This window comes from Semicossyphus pulcher, unplaced genomic scaffold (assembly GCF_022749685.1).
Source record: "Semicossyphus pulcher isolate SPU_LCO1_2020_fin unplaced genomic scaffold, fSemPul1.0.p SCAF_13, whole genome shotgun sequence".
Classification (NCBI taxonomy): domain Eukaryota; kingdom Metazoa; phylum Chordata; class Actinopteri; order Labriformes; family Labridae; genus Semicossyphus; species Semicossyphus pulcher.
The window spans coordinates 2415547-2435039 of NW_027211637.1; the positions used below are offsets into that span (position 1 = coordinate 2415547).

Sequence of the window (19493 nt, forward strand, 5' to 3'; positions counted from 1 at the left end):
TTAGACTTAGAAGCTATAATTAAATACAGATTTTGATGTATGAAAACAGCACTTCCATGAATGCACAGGAACAGGACAGAGCTGTTATGAGCTTTTAAACATACACATTTCTTTCTTTCTGAAATGTACATAGATCTGTTTGATGTACTCTTAAAGAAGTCCATCACATTAGGTTTATGCATAAAAACATCTTGGTTAGGTTAAGACATCATATATATGTGCGCATGTTAAAATAATAGCTCAATGTTTCTAACAAGTCACCCCCTCAGTGAGGTGCTTTTAAAAACACATGGAGGGATATATTTTAATCCTACATTGCTTTTTATAAAACTACATCGACACAGAATATTGACTTTTCATGTCCTTTTAGAGTAAGCCACAATTCTTCCTGTAGAAAAATGACACACGTTAAAGGGAGAAAGATTCCAAAACGAACCTTCATTTACTTACCTGCTCTGTTTTCTCTATCATTAAGGACCCAGCCTCAACTTGCTTTGCAGTAATCCTTCCTCGCCCACCTGCTCACCTGTTCCACATTTCACTGATTAGTCTATAAACATAAAGAAATCTCTTACTCCACAACCTTCACATGCAGGACAAACAAAATACGTGAAGCGTACAAAATAGAAACAATGCACATACTGTGTGTGGAATACTGTTTACTTAGACAGCGATTCTTTGTCACATTATTAATGGGAATCAAATAAATATAAATGAAAGTCACCTGTTTTTGCACCACCAGAGAAATCTTTTTCAACACTGTCATCTTTGCTCCTTCCTATTTGAAAATAATGCACACGCTCATGTCTACATGTAGAGAAGTGAAACAGGGCCCCCCAGTGGTTGTTGTGTGAAGTGCAACATCCACAATTTATGAAAGGAGCCCTTTTGTTGCATGACATCTCTCTCTACCCTCGTTTCCTGATATCTCTCTGGTGTCCCCTTTTTGATAATTAACTGCACTATTATTATATTTTATAAGTCGTCTCTCAATTCAAACTCCATTTCTAGACAATGAAGTTGGAGTTGACAATGCAACGCAAGGAAAAGGAAGTCTTGGCTGGAAGTCCTTTATTGCTAACTGCTGGCTACATCAGAAGCCCCGAACAGTTGGCCATCACTCTCGGCAAATATATCTTTGTCAGATGATAGCTGACGGGTTCTGAGATTTACTATGTTGATGCTCTTGTGCAGCATCTAGTAGCAGTCAATACTGTACAGTCTTTAATTTTCTATTTCAAAATTGCTTTAAAAATAATTGATGGGCATTCTTATGTGAGATTCTCATGAATCTCATGAACAAAAAGTCAGAACACTGAATTGAGTATTTTTCACTACAATAACTTTCAATAAGTGAGTTAGCAGTTTACACATGTGCATGTATTTTTTGTTTTAGTATTGTTTTCCTCTCTAAGTAGGCCAGTCTGACCCTTGACATGGAATGTAACTTTTCTCAACAACTTCATAAACTATTGGATAAAAGAAAATACTCATCACAGGAAGAGTGTCCATGTTCTCTTGCAGAAGCTTACTTACATCTAGTGACCTAGTAATCAACACCTTCAAAATAAAAGTACAAGAGTCTTACAAGCTTTTGGTCTATGAATGTTGCATTATAAGTTTGGATAGATTGTAAGGGACAAAAACTGAACAAGAGCATTTGTTCTTTGTTTCATCTTTTTATTATATTTTGTGCCAGAGTTTTACTCCTCTACAAAACTTTTCTTTAATATCTCTAAACTTTTTTAGAAGTTTAGTTTTCATATCTTTGCCTGGTTGTTTAGGACAAAATGTTATAACTCCATTTTTGCGTCATGTCTGACGTCCAGCTGTATGTATGCGAGTGCTTGGTTTCCTGTATGAATAGTTAATGTTAACCACGTGGTGTGAAAGCAGACTGCAGCTTCTTTTGTTCAAATCAATCAAACCGGAGACGGGCACAGAGCTGCTGAATCAGGAAATCACCGGTACATTTATTTATTCTTTGTTTTGTCAAAATATTTATAACGCTTGTAAAGAAATGACAGATCTTATGTGAACGCTTAACGTAAAACATGTCAAATGAAGAAGATATAGAAAAAGTTTTTTTTTGTTGTAGCATCTTTTCATGTCTTTATTTAGAGTGCCTGTTAGCTTACAGTAGCGAGGTAACGTTAGCTTAATGAACCTATCAATTCGCTAATTTTTACACAAGCTTGTTTCAGTCTATGTTAATTAGAATTAGCTTTTGTGTATACAACCAAAACTTTATGTAGCTCGATTGTGTAGCAGCTCTCTGTATGACTTCCCATACTGAACGTTAGCATGTCAGCTAGCTTGCTGTCGAACCATTATGTGAACAAAGAGCGACAGAGCTTAGCTGCTCAGGCTAATGAAGCTAGCAGCTAGCTGCTACACGAACACCGGTACATGGTTTAGTTTGTGTTTATTTTTGGTTCCTGGAGCTAGATTTCTCTAGATATTGATAAGACAGCTATTTAGAAAGGTCATATAGGAAAATTGACACACTAAAAATAATTTTAATGGTTGAAAATTGACGATAAAAGGAACTAGGGCTACTTTAATAATGTATAGTAAACTTATTTTAACGTTAGCCCATTTAAAGACACACACAGTACTGTAGTAGGCAGCGGTTTAACATGAGCATTTGTGTGTTTACAGTCATAAAGTCGGATTTTTTAGCTTGTTGTAATTGTATTTACCGGTAATTCGACAAAAAGCAGAAGTGAGTAGTGAATGTGTTAATAATGCCCCCACAACCTGCTCATGTTGTCGTAGTTCGTAGGTTTTGTATGTTATTTTATTTAAACAAATGATACTCATTTCCTGGACAGATGTCGTAAAGGTTGCACATTCTCTCATTTCTCTCCACCCCTTTATATCGTCCAATGCCTTTAGGAATTCTATTGTGGTTCAATCTAAAATGACAAAAAGCCTGCCTAACTAGGTATACCACCTAGTTTTCATGCGACGGTTCTTCAACTCAGCATACATCTCTCACACTGTAGTACATCTGAGCTTGCTTTGCTAGTATTGCACAAACTAATCTAAGCCTCTGTTAAACGGTTCATTTCCATCAGTTAATGTTATTTCGTGTGAGCCAGACGACAAACCCCAGTCGTCCAGTATCTGCCCAACCTTGAGCACAAGTTTAGGCAAAGTCTTGGTTGCACTTTAACAAACTGCACAAACTGATCACTGCCTCTTTCCCACATAAACAGCTTCTGTTTGAGAAAATGCCACGTAAGAAGGTGACCGATGTCTCAGGGAACGGCGGGGTGAAGAGGAAGAGGGCCAGCGGCAAAAGGAAAGAGAGGGACTTCAGCAGCGACGATGAGTTTGACTTTGAGCAGGAGAACAACAAGAAACCTGGAAAACCCGCCGCTAAGTCTGGACTGCAGCCGGTCACTGTGGCAGACGATGTCAAGGAGAAAATAGTGGGTTTAATGCACTGTCCCTTGTTATTTTGTCTGTATTGTTTCTATTGTATGGGCATTCCTGCAAGGAAAATAAGTTAATGTGGGGGGGGGACAAATGACAAACATTAAATTCTCACAAGAATCTCATGATTCTGATTAATAGAAAGTCAGAATATTGAGTTAATACCTCATAACAATGACTTCCAGCCAGCAAATCAGCTCTTTACTTTTTGTTTATCTTGGAACATTTTTGTGTTTTAGTTTTGTTTTCCTTTTCACGCAGGACAGTCTGACCTGCGGCAGGTTTTATCTGCTTTCTGATAAAAGGAAGTTTTCTCTCCTTCCAGATGCATACTTCTGTGTCTATATGGATGCATTGCAGAAAGATAGTTACTTGCAGCATATTTATTTAAAAAGAAAATCCTTGTTTATTTAAAGTTCAGAAAAAAGCAAGGTAATCAAAACAGTAAAAGTTTTACACGCCAGATTTCAGAGTGGTGCTGTAATTAAATTACAGACGCTGTAATCCAGCTGATGTTTTAGTTATTTGCTTGTTGAGTTTATGCAACAAAATGGGAACTTTTTTTATGTCATTAACCTCATTGTGTCGTTTCTACAGAAACTTGAGTGCCCAAAAGTAAAAGGCCAACTGCTCATCTTTGGAGCGACCAACTGGGATTTGATTGGAAGAAAGGAGGTGCCCAAGCAGCAAGGTATGATATATATTTTTATATTAATAAGCTGTGTCCGGTCACACATCTAATATCCACTTTGTCGTTTAAAATATTGAATCCTAACTTAAATAAAAGAACAGGATCAACTCGAATGTCAAGTTTTAAGGAGAGTAGTGGGGTGGAATTATGTCTTGGTAAACTGCTCGGGGCTGTCACCATAACGATGTCAGGTTTGGTACCATTGTCTCAGTATAGAGACCAAAACCAGTGATCACTGATTATATATGGCAACCAGTGAACATGGGTCGTTGTTTCCCCCTGCTCTTAGACTTCATGCTAAGCTAGGCTAACCGTTTCCTGGTTCTGTATTTAAAGCCCAAACAAAAGATTCATCACCGTCCATTTCGATCAGGCGTATAGATTCTCTGCTCTCTCCCCTCACTGTGATGTGCAGAGATGAAGGAGATGGATAGATCCAGACAGGATCAATAACACATTGATCAAGTTTTTGAATGTGTCTGCAGAAAATGACCACATGTTAGGTGTCTCTTTGTTTGGGATGCATAGACCACATACGTGTTAAAGCCAGTGAGATCCATTAATTGATAGCGACAGTAATGTCTATTCATATGTATGCATGTTCTGAGCAGCCCCCCCTGCAGCAGCCCCCTGATGCCTGAGGCAGTCTGTGCACGGTTCAATCCCTGCCACACTCCTCTGGTACACACTGATAAATCTGCTTTGTTGAGATTTAAGGGGGGGTTGGGGGTGTCGGCAGGAGCAGCTGCATGGACAAAGAGCATCTTTAAAGGGGCGAGATGCAGGAAGCAACCAAATGCATTCAAATAATTCTTATTACACACTTACATATACATAAAAAGTTTGTATGACTTCTTGTTGAAGTGAAGCACCAGTGTCTCCTGAAATGAAATTGATTTACGTCCAGTAATAAACAGATTTGAAACCCTTTAAAAGTATAAAGTTTCTATTTAAAAAAGCGTTTTAATTAAAGGATAAGACTGATCCCACGTGGAGAGTCAAAGCAACAATGTATGTGTGTATGATACTCGCGGAGCTGCAAAGAGCGGGTTCATATTTTTACTTTTTGTAAGCAATAATTTGTTTTTTATTCAACCTTTATTTAACCAGGTAAAAAAGTTCTTAAGATTAAAAATCTTTTTGAAGAGTGTCCTGGCAAAGACAGGCTGCAGCACACTGAGCAAAGTTTCCGACAAACAGTGAGCAGCCATACATACAAACATAACACAGACTATAATCCAATAAAAGACATGAAATAAGAAGTGAAACCAGTCAAACTTCAACCACAATATATCAGGCAGAACACGTACAGCCACATGCGTCTGCCTCCACGTTATCCTTAAGTTCCAGTTCTTTTTCTTATTCGTTCCAAATAAAGGAAGCGGCAAACTAAACGCCTTTTTCCTCAGTTCAGTTAGTCCTGACCTTTGGGACAGACAGTAAGAACCGGTCCTGGGACCAAAGGTTGGAAGTTCCTGTACTTTTGTGTCTGATGTAGATAAGAAGGTACGAGGGAAGCATATCGAAGATTGACTTGTAAATAAGAATACGTCAGTGTTTAAGTCTGCGTGTGGACAAAGCAGATCATCCAGCACGTGCATACAGGAAACGGTGATGAGTGAGGGCTTTAAAATTGGTGATGAACACAATTTTAAAATAACTTAACAATAATGATATCATAATAAAGTCGCAAACTCAGTTAATACATTTATTCAGAACCTCAGTTTGTCCTTTAGGACATCGGTAAATGAATCATTAAAACTCATTTACTGGCTACATAGTTTCCCTTTCAATTGTGTCTGCAAATAAATCACCTCGCATGCCATTTATCTTCCACGTCATCACCTTCTACAGCTTAAAATTAATCGTTGAAGTAGTTGTTTCTTGAATAAATAAATAATAAAAGTATCTGTCAAAGTAGAACAAAATCCTGCAGGTAGTAAATGTTAAGCGCTAACACTCTGCCACTGCTGGCTGTTACTGACACGTAATTTGGTTCAGCTGAAATCTGGTGAAAAAGCTTGTTGTTCACTAGCTAGCATAAAGGTTCAAGGAATGCTGAACACAACTGCTTCCAGAGCAAAACCCCCCCCACTATCTGAGGCCATCAGCTTCAAGTCCAGAGATTCTTGTGGCATAAATGTTTCAGAAAAGGGACTATTTTCAGCAGTGGAGCAACATTTTGTGCTCTAGTGAGTATTTGGGGCAGTCGCAAATGATGTGGGATTGAGTCATCCTCCACTACAGTTTGTCATCATGAATTTAAGGCCACATCACCCACCACTAAGCAGCACACATTCAGGTGACATAATTATTTAGTGCAGTACATTTCTGACGCTGTCAGCTTCTTTTCGTCTATAAGGATGCATTAGATTATAAGATGTGTGTGCTCTGTGTGTGTTTCCAGCTGCTTTCCGTAACCTGGGCCAGAACCTGTGGGGTCCTCACCGCTACGGCTGCCTGAACGACGTGCAGGTCAGCTGTGTGGTGGCAGGTCCCTGTGCTGCTCACAGTCTGCTCATGACCACCGAGGGCAAGCTGTGGAGCTGGGGTGAGTAACGTGCTGCGTTCAGGTGCTAATGATTGTCCTGGGATAAATATTGGTTACAGATTTATGCTTAGCTGTGATTACTGATTGGACTTATCCATCACTGAGCTCCTGGTTTCTGTCCTCCTCAGGTCGTAATGACAAAGGGCAGCTGGGTCACGGGGACACCAAACGCCTGGAGGCTCCGAAGCTCATCGAGGCTCTAGCAGAACATGTGATCGTGGCTGCAGCCTGCGGACGCAATCACACCCTGGCACTCACAGGTAGACTGAGGACAGACAGGCTGTTATTAGCATCATGTCATGTATTGTTTGCTGTGTTGGCTGATGTCACTCTTCCTCCTCAGAGGACGGCACTGCGTACTCTTTCGGTGAGAACAAGCTGGGTCAGCTCGGACAAGGAAACCAGACTGATGCCGTCCTCAGTCCAGCACCGGTGAGCCCTCACTGCTACGCGTATCATACACTGAAGGGCACAGGGGATCTGACGGGCTCATACTGATAAACACTGAAATTCATAGTAAGCATGTTTGGTACCTTCTCTCTCTAGATTTCGTACAACGGCCAGCCCCTGGTGAAGGTGGCCTGTGGTGCTGAGTTCAGCATGGTGGTGGACTGCAAAGGAAACCTGTACTCCTTCGGCTGCCCGGAGTACGGACAGCTGGGTACGCTCACAACATCTGAATAACTCTACTGTTTTTAATACGCTAGCTTTAAAGTTTAACGTGTGTTAAAGGAGCTTGGTTATCAGTTGGGCTCTACCCGACTCAGTTGGATCAGTTTGGGCGGTTTAGGACGGAGCCTTGACCATTCGTGTTTTTATTCAAGCACGACACAAAAACTCTGTTAGCCTATTTAAAATAATTTCCTGTCAAATACGTTCTCGTGTATTGTTTCAAGTCACGTCACTATAATTGTGTTTTTTAAGTAAATGAGGGAATTTTGTTCCGGACGTCTGGATCTTAAGTTAAAGTTGTGTGCATCTCTGAGAGCGTCGTAGAGAGACTTTCGTTTAACCTGAAACTGCTTCGTTTGGATTATTTGCTGGTTAACTTTTATTCAGTTTTTTGTTGCTGATTTCAATCACCAGGAGCTGAGTGCACTAGCTGGGCGTATGCCTAGGTGTTAGTTACGTCCGACCTAGAGCTGAAAGTTTCATCGGACTTTAAGTTCTACCCTGTGCACCAGTTAGACTTTAGCCCTGTTTGTGTTGCACACGGGTGAATCTTTTATGTCTGGGATGGAGCAGGCATCAGTTTGAAAAGTCAAACTAAGGTTAAAATAGCAACGGTCAGAAAACTTACCGCACTGGACAACAGTATGCTGCCATCTGTTATTGATCGCAGCGGAGATCACATTTCTTGTCGGTAGCTTTTGTTTATTGTGTTCAGTTTTGCTGTGAGAACATTTTTCTGTTCTGCAAACAACTCAATACGTTTCCTTATGTCATTGTCGGTAAAATAGATTTTTCTTTTGTTTTGTGTTCTCCAAATGTTCTGTAGATAGTTTGGTGTGAGAAGCGAGAGAGTGGAGACGTGTTTCTTTACAACATTCACCACTTTGAAGTGTTCACGTGGACGTGCAGCTATGACCGGTGTCAGTCAGGCTCGGTGCGCTCACTGTAAATTGGAATCAAGAAGTCGGTCGTAGATAAGTCGGGCTTAAGAGGAAAGACCGATTTTTTCGGCCCAGCTGGTGCACTCGGCTCCTGCTGCTGATCTGTCTCCCTGTAAAAAAACAACCTTGTGAATGATGAACACTGAAGGGTCGATTAGAGAAGTTACAGCCTCTATGCTGTTGGTCCTGAAATGCTTTCTGCACAATGCATGGGCTAAAAATTCATCAGCGTCAACAAAAATGAGATCGCTTTGTCCTTCCAATAACCAGTTAGACAAATATAGGTGCTATTTAAACTGTTCCACTTACAGCTGATCAACAGCAGTTCTACAAGGAACGTTTTTACAAATATATTCTTGCACATTAGATTTTTTAAACTTTATAAACCGACATTGGTACGGTCCTCAGGAATATATTTTATGTTTCTCTGTTTTGAGTCTTAGAAATATTTGTGCAACATTGACCCCCCTCTTCTGTCTCACTGCAGGTCACAACAGTGATGGGAAGTTCATCGCTCGCGCTCAGCGCATCGAGTTCGACTGCGAGCTCATCCCTCGCCGTGTCGCCATCTTCATCGAGAAGTCCAAGGACGGCCAGGTCACACCCGTGCCCAACGTGGTGGTCCGAGATGTGGCCTGCGGAGCCAACCACACTGTGAGAAAATAACATCCATCATCAGAACCTTTTAGTGATGATAGTGATTTAACTTTAACACTGAGCATTAACATAAATCTTTGTGTGTTTGCAGTTAATTCTGGACTCTCAGAAGCGAGTGTTCAGCTGGGGTTTCGGTGGTTACGGGCGTCTGGGTCATACAGAGCAGAAGGACGAGATGGTTCCCCGGCTGGTCAAACTGTTTGACTTCCCCGGACGCGGTGCCGGTCAGATCTGTTCAGGCTACCAGTGTTCGTTCGCTGTCAGTGAGATGGGTAAGACAACAACACACTTTTGCTGATGCTAAGTTTTAAATACTGAATGGAAGTCAAAGTAACACAAAAATACAAATCTGTCTGTTAGCACGCTTCTGTACCTGTAGATGTCTGATGAGTGTTGTGTTTGCAGGAGGCCTGTTTTTCTGGGGGGTGACAAACACTTCCAGAGAGTCGACCATGTACCCCAAAGCTGTGCAGGACCTGTGTGGCTGGAAGATCCGCAGTCTGTCCTGTGGGTGAGTGCTGACCTGAAGTTATCTTGTCTCAAAGGGGCTGTTCAGAAAGGTCTAACCTCCTAATGGGGCTGATGAGTAATTACTAATGTCCCCTTTTGTAGTTCTATGTTCATGGACAATACTTGTTTCTGTATCTGACTGAGTGTGTTTGTGTTGAACAGGAAGAGCAGTGTCATCATTGCTGCTGATGAGAGTACAATCAGCTGGGGACCCTCACCTACATTTGGAGAGCTGGTGAGACCTGCTGGCTGTTATTACAGGATCCACTGATCCTTATTCAAAACTGTTAACACAAATCTGGAGTCCAGCACTGATTGTGTCTCGTCTGTCCTTCAGGGATACGGAGACAACAAACCCAAATCCTCCACCACGGCCCAGGAGGTCAAGACCTTGGATGGCATCTACATGGAGCAGGTAAATGGAGATCAATCAAAAGTTCTGATCAGGCCCAACTGCGGTAAACTATTAATGTATCATGCACCACTTGGTGTAAACACTGAGGCATCTGTAAGCAAATTTGAACATGCAATTCATGGCCTTTAGTTTTGGCCTTTCGTCCACACGAGGGTTGGAAATGAAAGTTTAAAATCCACTCAGTGGAGAGAAGAAATCGTACAGTCGTACTCGCAGCTCTGTGAGGCTGAACTGGGCTTTTAGCTAAATGCTAACATTTGCCTTTTAGCAGTAAACACGTATTACAGCCGATGCTGATGTGAGTGCCCTAAGTTTGCCAGGTGTTTGGACATAAACCAAAACCAGATGTGTCTTTGCTTTAACTTGACATGTTGTTCTATATCTTTATCTCCAAGCTCAGTTTGTACACAGCTTTAGACCTGAGTATTGATTAGCCATGATGTTGATGTAAAAGGGATAGCTGTCTCCAAGACCTAATGCACCTGCTGAGAAGTCTGACATTGATTTCACTCAGCACAAATGTCTCTTTATATTTCGTTCGACCCGATGTCAACAATAAGGTGGGAACCTCTTACATTCGAACGAGTAATGCTACCTGGCATTAGGTACTGGCTACCTCTTTCTGTTTTAGGTGATAAAATGAGTCTAAACTTCACAAAGATTTTGTTGTAAACGTTTTGCACACTAAATATAAAGAACACCCTCCTTACCTCCCTCTCCCCTCGTCCCCGAGCCTGTCAGTCTGACAATTAAAGCCGCACAGAGTTTGTAGCTATTGCTAATTTTCAGGTCTTTCATATCTGCAAGCTACGATAACTGTTGAACAGTGTGCAGACTCTGCTTGGTACACCACAGGGATATGCTGGCGTGCCAATGGGATGGACGCATACAAGTTGCATGGGTCCATTTTTTATTTCTTTTTTTTCTCCTTTATTTCGAACAATTAAATAAAATTTAAACAATTTAAAAGTTCAATTTAGAAAATATAATAATGAACAAAGCAAAAATAGTAATTTAACAAACATTTCAGAACAATACAATAATTGAAAATGAAGGCTCAATATGAGCACATTAATAATACAGCAATAATAATGATCACGATTTCTGTCCGGAAGGAATCGGATGAAGCAGATGCCTATCGAGTCCTTTCCCAACATTAAATAACTAAAGCCTTACATGTTTTATGTGAATACCTCAAACCCCACAAAACAAAACACACACACACACACACACACACACACACACACACACACACACACACACACACACACACACACACACACACACACACACACACACACACACACACACAGAGATGCTGTAATAATCTGCTGGGCTCAGGAATGTTTGTGCAGCTCCAGCATCCAACATTGCATGACGTTTCTGTTGCCCAGGCAACGCAGGGACATCAGTGAGGTCTTTGGAGTCGGCTGACACTTTCTTGTAGAACTCATCAAAGGCATGATCGGACCTCTTCTGTGGAAGAAAGCTTCATGTAAAATCCACGGCTTTCTGCGCGTCCTGTAACGACATGTTTACAGTCTGTTGGGTCCCTGACAGTTGTTCAGCTGGACAAAATCACATCAGCGCCAGGTGCAGGCTGATTAATGTGCTGAATTTGTCGAGCAGTGTTTTATTTCTTTAAATGTTTTACATTCAAAAGTTGGCCGGGCCTGGGCCCTACCGGTTCCCTATTCATCGCATGGGTCCGATGGCATATACCTAAATTTGGCACCGACTGATTTTATGTGAATCTGTGCTGAGTTGTACTGGTGCTGAAGTACAGAGTTTGGTACCCGAGCCTCTTCAAGAAGGAACAAGAATAGGTCAAAACCTAGTATGTGGCTGACCGCAGCAGGTCAATGTGCAGTTTTGTGGGCAATGTGTTACAAGGACTGTCCTTATGAGGCTGATGACAACGTGTTTGAAAGCAGGTACGCACTGCGCACGTATCCAGAGCCAGAGCCGTATAGACAGTCGCGTCAGTGGAGGTCCAATATGCTCCATGATCTGCCATTGCAATGTTGCAACTCTGTCTTTGGTTGTGAAAGTACCGTCACTCAGTGTGCAGCCAAAAGTCTGATACTTTGAGATGCTTGGTCCAAATTGGAGGTAGTGAAATGTGAAATGTGCTGGTCCTTTAGAGTACATTTCTGAGTGTGGTGTTTCTGTCTCTGCAGGTGGTGATGGGCTACTCTCACTCTCTGGTCATTGCCAGACAGGAAACTGAGCAGGAACAGGAGAAACTGAAAAAGCTGCCCGAGTACAACCCCCGAACAATCTGATCCATCCTCCATCAGCAACACCTCCTCTGGAGCAGAGACCAGCACTGCTCATCAGGAATCCCGGGCCTGTTCAGTCTCTGCCGCTCTCTGTGGGGGACTACAGGGAGGGTTGAGTTCAGGGGGGGGGGGCAGGATTTCCACACATCTCAACTACCAGCAAACCAGATCTACATCAATTTGAAATCAGAGAAAACAGGACCGGAGAGGATGCTTATCTCCACTTCCCACCTCGAGTGAACCTGCAACAGTTTGCTCCAAAGCACTTCACACGCAGCCGGTCGTGCTTCCCAAAAACCCTTTTTCTATTTTGTGATACAGCCAAACATTCATGTGTTCATGTCTCTCGTTCTGTCGTCTGTGTTGCAGTATTTGAAATGATAAAAATGTTTTGTCACATTTACGGGTGCTACAGCAGGACCCTCGGTGTTTTCCCACCGAGGGCTTTTCAAAGACCAATACTCCATACCTGTGCCTTTTTCTACGTGTTCGTTCAGGATATGGAAGTCTTGTTTGTGTTGTTCGGAGGATCAGCTGATCTCTCTGTGTTAGTGTATATACGGCAGTGTGAGCAGGTGTGTGTGTGTGCAGCTGCCACAAATAACAATCAGGATCTGGAACGAGATGTTCTAAGTTAGTGCACTCCACTCGATGTTACATTCCTTTTGTTCTTCTGTGTTTGCATCCAGGATGCACACCTCAGTCCTTCCAAGACCTCCGTGTCTGCTAGCTCTTTGTCTTTTTGCTAATTTGAGTAACTAACTATTCCGACGCTCAAAGCGGTTTCACAAGCAGAATTTTAGAACCGGACAGTGATTGTCTGCCGATGGTTCAGTGCGTCACGTTGTGCTGGAAATGAAGGCATGTCCTTTTTTAAACAACAGCAGATGTGTTTCCTCTTGTTCTTTTTTTTATGGTGAAATTTCTCTGGGTTGTTTTTTTTTTTCATTTAAATGGTTAAATAAAGATTCACATGAATTAATTTGTCTCCGCTTGTGTTGCATCTTTTGCTTTAGCTCAGTCTTTAAGCTCTGAAGCCAAACTGAGTCAGGTCTGATCGTATTCATTTGTACATCTTTAAAGGCTTTAGTATGAAGCTGATTTATACAGCAGTTCAGACTAAGCAGTAAAGAGACTTGTTCCATGAGTGGTGATGTGGGCTTGTTTCACAGCGGACATTTTAGCATCCAATAGGAGGAAAAGCACAGGAGGTAATAATAACTTTAACAGTTCTGTTCTATTTAAGTGTCTGAGAAAGCCATGACAGGCAGTCAGCATGCACACGACCAGGACCATGAAATAGTAGCAGCTAAATGGAATACAGCCATCATTAATGCTGCTTTTAACACCTGTACTTTTCCTCCGGTTGGATGTAAAAAAAAAGCCTATAGAGAACATCACTCCGCCTCAGCCAGGTGTTCTGAATACTGTAAAGGTTATAGCAGACTGTGTATGTCTACATTAATGAAGCTGGTTCCTCTGAATGTCACAGCAGACTCGGATTTCACTGTTGATGATAAATTAAAACAAACGTTCATGATGAAAACAGCTGATCTGTGGTGATCTGACAGAGTGCAGGAGAATGATCGGGTTGCTTGGCAACAAACGTCCAGTTTCAGTTAGGTTGTGGAACTAGTCGAGTTGTTGGAGAGAAAAAGAACCTGTTGTTAGCGTTTACTAATTGCTGCTTTTATAACTGTTGTATCAAAGCTGTATCATACTCAAGGTCAGGATGTTGTACTGAATATCATCACAGCTGTGATTATCTGACTGAGTCACAGCCGTGATGATGTTCAGTACATCACTCGCCCTCATGTGATGGTGTTGTTCCACGTCATATGTACCATGCTGCTGATTCACTCACTGCTTTAATCAATAAGTTATTGGTACTTAAGCAGTAAATTAATCCATACCAGCATTATAATTCATCAATTTCTAAATGAGCATGAAAATAACAAAACAGTATTAACTTAAAGGTTAATACTTTTTCAACAGCATCTCATGGCCGTACTCGACACAAAGATAATATAATTACAGGTGCTGTTGAACTGTAATGAATGTTTTAGTCCTCCATGTTAGTTTCATAACGAGTCCTAAAGCTCCGTCTCTTCTGGCTCCTACTCACTCAAAGAAAACCCTCCAGGAACCAGCTTCTGTACTGTAAACAACATTTATTTAAATGTACAAAATCAGATGAACTGTTTTAATCTTCATCCTCCTCCTCCTCTTCGTCCTGGTTGATCTGGAAGTAGCGCAGCTCGTAGCTCTCCTTGGTGTTCGCCACAACGCGCAGCCAGTCACGCAGGTTGTTCTTCTTCAGGTACTTCTTGGTCAGATACTTCAGGTATCTGCAAAACAGCATCAGACGAGCACAGAGTGTCAGAGTCACTGTACGATCACTTCTTATTCACTTGCCCTGATTACAGTTCACACAAACAAATTAGTTAATGGAATAAATTATCCTATTTGTAGTGCATCATTTCTTATGTCACCATATTAATTCTTATTATCTACACGTTCTCACAAGCTACTACAACAGCCCACATTCCAGTTCTCTACTCTCCACCCACACACCTCTTCACACACACCGCAGCCTGCCCAGCCTCGATCTGTTTCTACCCATTTGTCTCTCATGTGTCTGCTCAGGTGACAATATTCATCAGCATGTTTTATAGTCGTTTATAGAGCCAGCTGCACTTACTGAAGAACTGCTCAAGTAGACAAAGAGAAGAGGTCCCCTAACAATCAGTGCATAAACAGGAAGTGTGTTTCTCAGCAGAGCGTGTGTAACTATAAAAAGATGATCACATGCTCCCTGTAAGTGAAGCCAAACCCTCTCTGTCGCCCCCTGCTGACTGGCTGTAGTATAGCTCATAAAGCCCGCCTCCTCCATGTTAACAGATGGGACATGAGTCAAACTATAAAATCAAAATACACGTCAAATACATTTTTCTCAAACATGGTTTCTGTCATTATAGTTAGTTCTTATCATGCTGATTTATGTCCATGTGTTCATTTTTCTGACAATTTTACTTCTAATTAGTTATTTGATGCTATAAAAAGGGGGCGTGGCCTCATGATTGACAGCTCTGTTGACAAATGGGGCTCCTGCAGCGTTCTGGTCCCGAGTAGCAGAGTAGAGGAGGAACGGCGAGAGGAGACGTAACTAACACTAACACTACAGTCAGTGAACTTTCCATCAGCGTGAATATCTGCTTCAGACCGACACAAGAAGCTGCTCTGCTGCAGACTGAGCCCACCTGATACAGTCACTGGGCAGAACCAACAAGGACGGGAGGAGAACAGCAATTAATCTGTAGTGTATGCCGTTATTTTCTAGAATAAACAAAAAAGACAAATATATATAGTTCTAAAATGGGTTGCCTAATTTACCTTGGTGGGCCTCCCAGGTAAAGTCCATGTTTGGGAAACACTTCTCTGAATGTGGGAATTGTTATCCTGGAGAGACCTCTTCCATCAGGGTATAAATGTATAATTGATTTGCAGTGAACCTTCCCTCTCGGGGAACACATGGACCCAAACCATACCAGCAAAATGCTCCTACAGCAGAACAGTGCCACCAGATCAGCTCAGTATAAAGTGCAAAGCATTCAGCTCCCCCCCGATTTTAAGGAAAAGCTCAACATTTTCACAAATACACTTCTCAAAAAATTAAGAGGATTTATACAACTCCTGTTTGTATGGCAGCAGTGCTAGCAGTCAGTTGGCTCAGCACAAAGACAAAGTACTAGCCAGGCTCACATTATCTCTAGTTCTTGTTTTCGTCACTACAGCAGTGTGACACGGCAGCAGCTTGTAGAGAAGACTCACAGCAGTTGCTTGAAGAGACCTATCATAGTAACACATATACTGCACTTGTACAGCCCTTTTCTAAATACAGTTATTCTAATTTCACAACTGCATCTGACAGATTAACCCCACTGTGCTCTCATCAGTCCGTTTTCCTGCTGGTATTAGCAGTTTATGTCTCAGCGGGATCGCTACCATGTTTCAGGCTCCTCCTTAACTTGGCATTTCTCCTCGTCGTTTTCACAAAATGTGAACTCTATCAAACAACATTATAAGCAACAACTTTTGCACTATTTCACACTACTTCATCACACTGAACAATGTATGAGAAACGTCTCGCTTCGATTACCTTCTTCTTCTCCTGTGGAACAGTAGTGAGGAGTAAAACCATGGCCGCATGCCTTGGTCCTGGTCAGGCTGAGGAATCGTGCAAACAAACCTCTTCTATCAAGTATTTTTCAATCAAATGTCCAGTCACCGGATTAAAGGCTGGACCAACTCATGAGCCGGATTGGTTTTCAATGGCACATTGAGAACTGTAAAAGGACCTGGCTTAACCCTTTAAATACAGACTGCTTTTGTTCCAGCGGGACTCCACCACAACCAGACAATAAAGGAAGGGAAGAGCACAGGAGGCTTTTGCTTCATGATCTACAACCAGCAGTTCTCAGGTATCTTTGAAGCTGTTCAGACCTGGTATCAATATGTGGTTTTCATGATGGGATCACAAACACTCCCAGGACAGATCCGATCACTCAGGCCACATACGGAGGTGGTCTGGGACGCATTTATCCACATACGTCTGGTAGTGTGAACGCACGTGTGTCCTGGGCCACATTAAGCACCGCCCACTCTCCCCGTATCCACGGCAATGATCACGTGGATACAGGGAGACCTCTCCTTTCATTCCTGTCTGATTAAATATTTCTCCACTGTGTCTCTTTAAAATCTTTTTAAAATGTATTTCTCACGTCACTCCAGCTGTGTAAACGTGGTTTATGCATGAGAGCGGAGTGGGCACGGAAACACAGGCAGATCGTGTCTGTGTTTATTCACTGAGAGAATTAAATTTTTTAATACAGGACGATCCCGAACTGATGAGGGAGCGAGACGGGACGGGTCGGAGATATGATCCAGGAGCAGTTTATCACAGTTTAAAAATCAGGTGATCCACATGAAGTTTGTAATCATGCAGCGCAGTGAGGACACAGATCTGAGAGTGTTTCATGCTCTGCTCCTGGCTTAATAGCAGTCGCAATCTGTCCCGTATTTTTGTGCAGTTACCATAAAGAATAAACTACATGTTCACATCACATGCTGTGAATGACACGAGCAGGAGCTATAACCTGCGTGCAGATCATCATCGATTATATTACAAGGCGCAGGGAGGAGACCGACGCTTCGTAACGTGGATCTGTTTGTTCCTCATGGGGATCTTTCTGTCTGTCACTGTTAGCAGAGACTCGTCTGCTGTGTATCATATTTGATAAACAGTGCTGAGGAGCATCATGCTTCATGATCAAACCAAGTTTTAAATATCACGTCATCACTCTAGTCCGTGATCACCCACTCCCTCCCTCCCTCTGTGCAGCTCTCTGTGCTGCGAGTCTGCATCACACTTTCTTTCATATGTTTTATGATATGATAAGTCTGATGAAAGAGACTGGGCCTCCGTTATTACTTGCATACAGAGCAGGAAAGTGAGATGCGATCACAAGTGGTCACTGAAGACGCAGTCGAGAGGCTCGTTAATGCCAGGTGTGAACTGCAGGCTTAGAGCTGACCACTTGTGATCGGATCACCCAGAACAGATGCGTGATACCAAATGTGAACAGGGCCTTTGTTTGGGCCATTTTCCTGTCCTAGAGCAACTCGTAATCAGATGCCGGCTTATTGATCAACATAGGGGATTTTAATTCCCACAGTGACGTACATTCCACCACATGCTAACACCAACCAAACCCTGGACATGCAGTCTGGAGTTAGACAGGACAGAGATGTCAGGAATGGAGGTTTATTTTACCGTGTTGGGAAACATGACAAAATTCCTAACCAGATATCTCCAACATATCAGCTGTTGGCAATGTTGACACCCCTTTTTGATATGTTTACAAGTCCATGTAGGCCATATGACAAGCAGCATATGATTTCAGGATAAAAACATAGACCTGGTCATTGGCTGCACTGAACCCAACACCTTTTAAACCAGGAAAGATGTGTGCAAAACTCCATGGTGCCGTTTACCACATAAGCAGGTGATTAATCCCGAAAAATGTCTCACCTTTTGGAGAAGGGCACCTCAGAGGATACTGTAATTTTGCTCTTGCTCCTCTCGATGGAGACCACCCCACCACCCAGAGAGCCAGCTTTCCCGTTCACCTTGATGCGCTCCTGAAGAAACTGCTCCTGGAAGAGCACAAGTTTGTAGAAATGTCACACACAGAACTGACACAACAGTCCTCAGGGTAAATATCAACAAATGTGAAGGCCTTTGTACATTTACAGAAGTTATGATGGCTTGATTTAACTTGTGATATATGTGCCAAACCACACTGCTTAAGAGTGTCAGACTTACAAAGTTGGCAGCATCCATGATGCCATCTTCCACAGGGTGGGTGCAGTCCAGAGTGAATTTCAGGACCTGCTTCTTCTTCTTACCACCTTTGCCGGTGTTCTGCTTCTTCTGCTGACGAAACAAAACATTTACATAACTGGACTGTTTGGTTAGCTAAACCAGGACTGTAAACCTTTACACAGTGCTACATCATGTCAAGCAAACACATTGATTTTAGACAACAGCACAGGTCTTGCATAACACAGCGCCTAATTATTAACCTTTTTATCATCAACAAATTGTTTTTAACGAGGGTGGGTTTGCAAAAATGGTCAGAACACTTAAACACGCTGTGACCCGTCAGGACGCAAACATAAACCCGATTTAGCCGAATACATGCAAGAGTTCATCTTTCAAGCAGTCTAACGTTCAGGCGTCTAAGCTACAAATTAAATAACGTTTTAAAAAAAGGGAAATCACTCTCTTTAAGGACCATGAAAATCGTGAGCTTGTAAAACAAACTGTTGTCATGCAGACAACCGGACATGCTAGCGAGGTATACAACGTGGTGAGCTGAAGTCGCTACCGACGCTATCAAGCTAACGTTAGCTACAAGGCCACGGAAAAGCTTGGCTATCGTAAAAAAACACTTAAAAGATTAAATCAAACCGCATATTTTGATACTAACGGTTGTAAAAACACTACTCTTTCATCCACCTCTGCCTCTAAGGCTTTCACAGGAGAAAGGATACATTTTTTGTTAATATATTAACACGCGACTGCACTTACAATGGGCGCCATGGCGGAGAAGCTAACAGAAAGGAAGAGCAAGCCGTGCGCATGCGTTACATGTACAAATCGAATGCCGAATTCAGGATGGAATCTGAAATTCTTATCTGAAATTGATTAACAAGGTTTGAAATTGTCCATAAAAGGGAGCGAACAAATACACATTTGTAAAATCAAAAT

General features: G+C 42.1%; 2 protein-coding genes across 3 annotated transcripts; one reads left to right on the top strand and one right to left on the bottom strand.

The window, feature by feature from the left end:
• Positions 1-1927: 1927 nt before the first annotated feature.
• rcc2 (regulator of chromosome condensation 2) lies at positions 1928-13142 on the top strand. Its single transcript, XM_069660019.1, has 13 exons — positions 1928-1967; positions 3222-3437; positions 4039-4132; positions 6540-6683; positions 6812-6943; positions 7027-7115; positions 7230-7344; positions 8784-8950; positions 9045-9225; positions 9359-9464; positions 9626-9698; positions 9801-9878; positions 12059-13142. The coding sequence occupies exons 2-13, from the start codon at positions 3237-3239 to the stop codon at positions 12161-12163; spliced, it is 1485 nt and encodes a 494-aa protein (XP_069516120.1). The 5' UTR covers positions 1928-1967; positions 3222-3236; the 3' UTR covers positions 12164-13142.
• A 1169-nt stretch (positions 13143-14311) lies between these two features.
• LOC138589652 (large ribosomal subunit protein eL22) lies at positions 14312-19369 on the bottom strand. 2 transcript variants are annotated; one of them, XM_069660046.1, is made up of 4 exons: positions 19314-19369; positions 18546-18656; positions 18252-18376; positions 14312-14508 (listed from the first exon to the last, which is right to left on the bottom strand). In XM_069660046.1, exons 1-4 carry the CDS (start codon positions 19323-19325, stop codon positions 14364-14366), a joined length of 393 nt encoding a protein of 130 aa, XP_069516147.1. In that variant the 5' UTR covers positions 19326-19369; the 3' UTR covers positions 14312-14363. The 2 variants fall into 2 exon arrangements, with proteins under 2 accessions (XP_069516147.1, XP_069516148.1); XM_069660047.1 differs by having other exon boundaries at positions 18546-18653; positions 19314-19344.
• Positions 19370-19493: the final 124 nt, after the last annotated feature.

What these genes read in the sequence shown, in the direction of transcription:
- rcc2 (XM_069660019.1), top strand. Translation starts at nt 3,237, where the DNA reads ATGCCACGTAAGAAGGTGACCGATGTCTCAGGGAACGGCGGGGTGAAG. An exon ending in CACCTACATTTGGAGAGCTG is followed by an intron (nt 9,699 to 9,800) that starts GTGAGACCTGCT and finishes TCTGTCCTTCAG; the next exon opens with GGATACGGAGACAACAAACC. An exon ending in ATGGCATCTACATGGAGCAG is followed by an intron (nt 9,879 to 12,058) that starts GTAAATGGAGAT and finishes CTGTCTCTGCAG; the next exon opens with GTGGTGATGGGCTACTCTCA.
- LOC138589652 (XM_069660046.1), bottom strand. An exon ending in TCATGGATGCTGCCAACTTT is followed by an intron (nt 18,377 to 18,545) that starts GTAAGTCTGACA and finishes GTGCTCTTCCAG; the next exon opens with GAGCAGTTTCTTCAGGAGCG. An exon ending in GAGGTGCCCTTCTCCAAAAG is followed by an intron (nt 14,509 to 18,251) that starts GTGAGACATTTT and finishes GCTGTTTTGCAG; the next exon opens with ATACCTGAAGTATCTGACCA.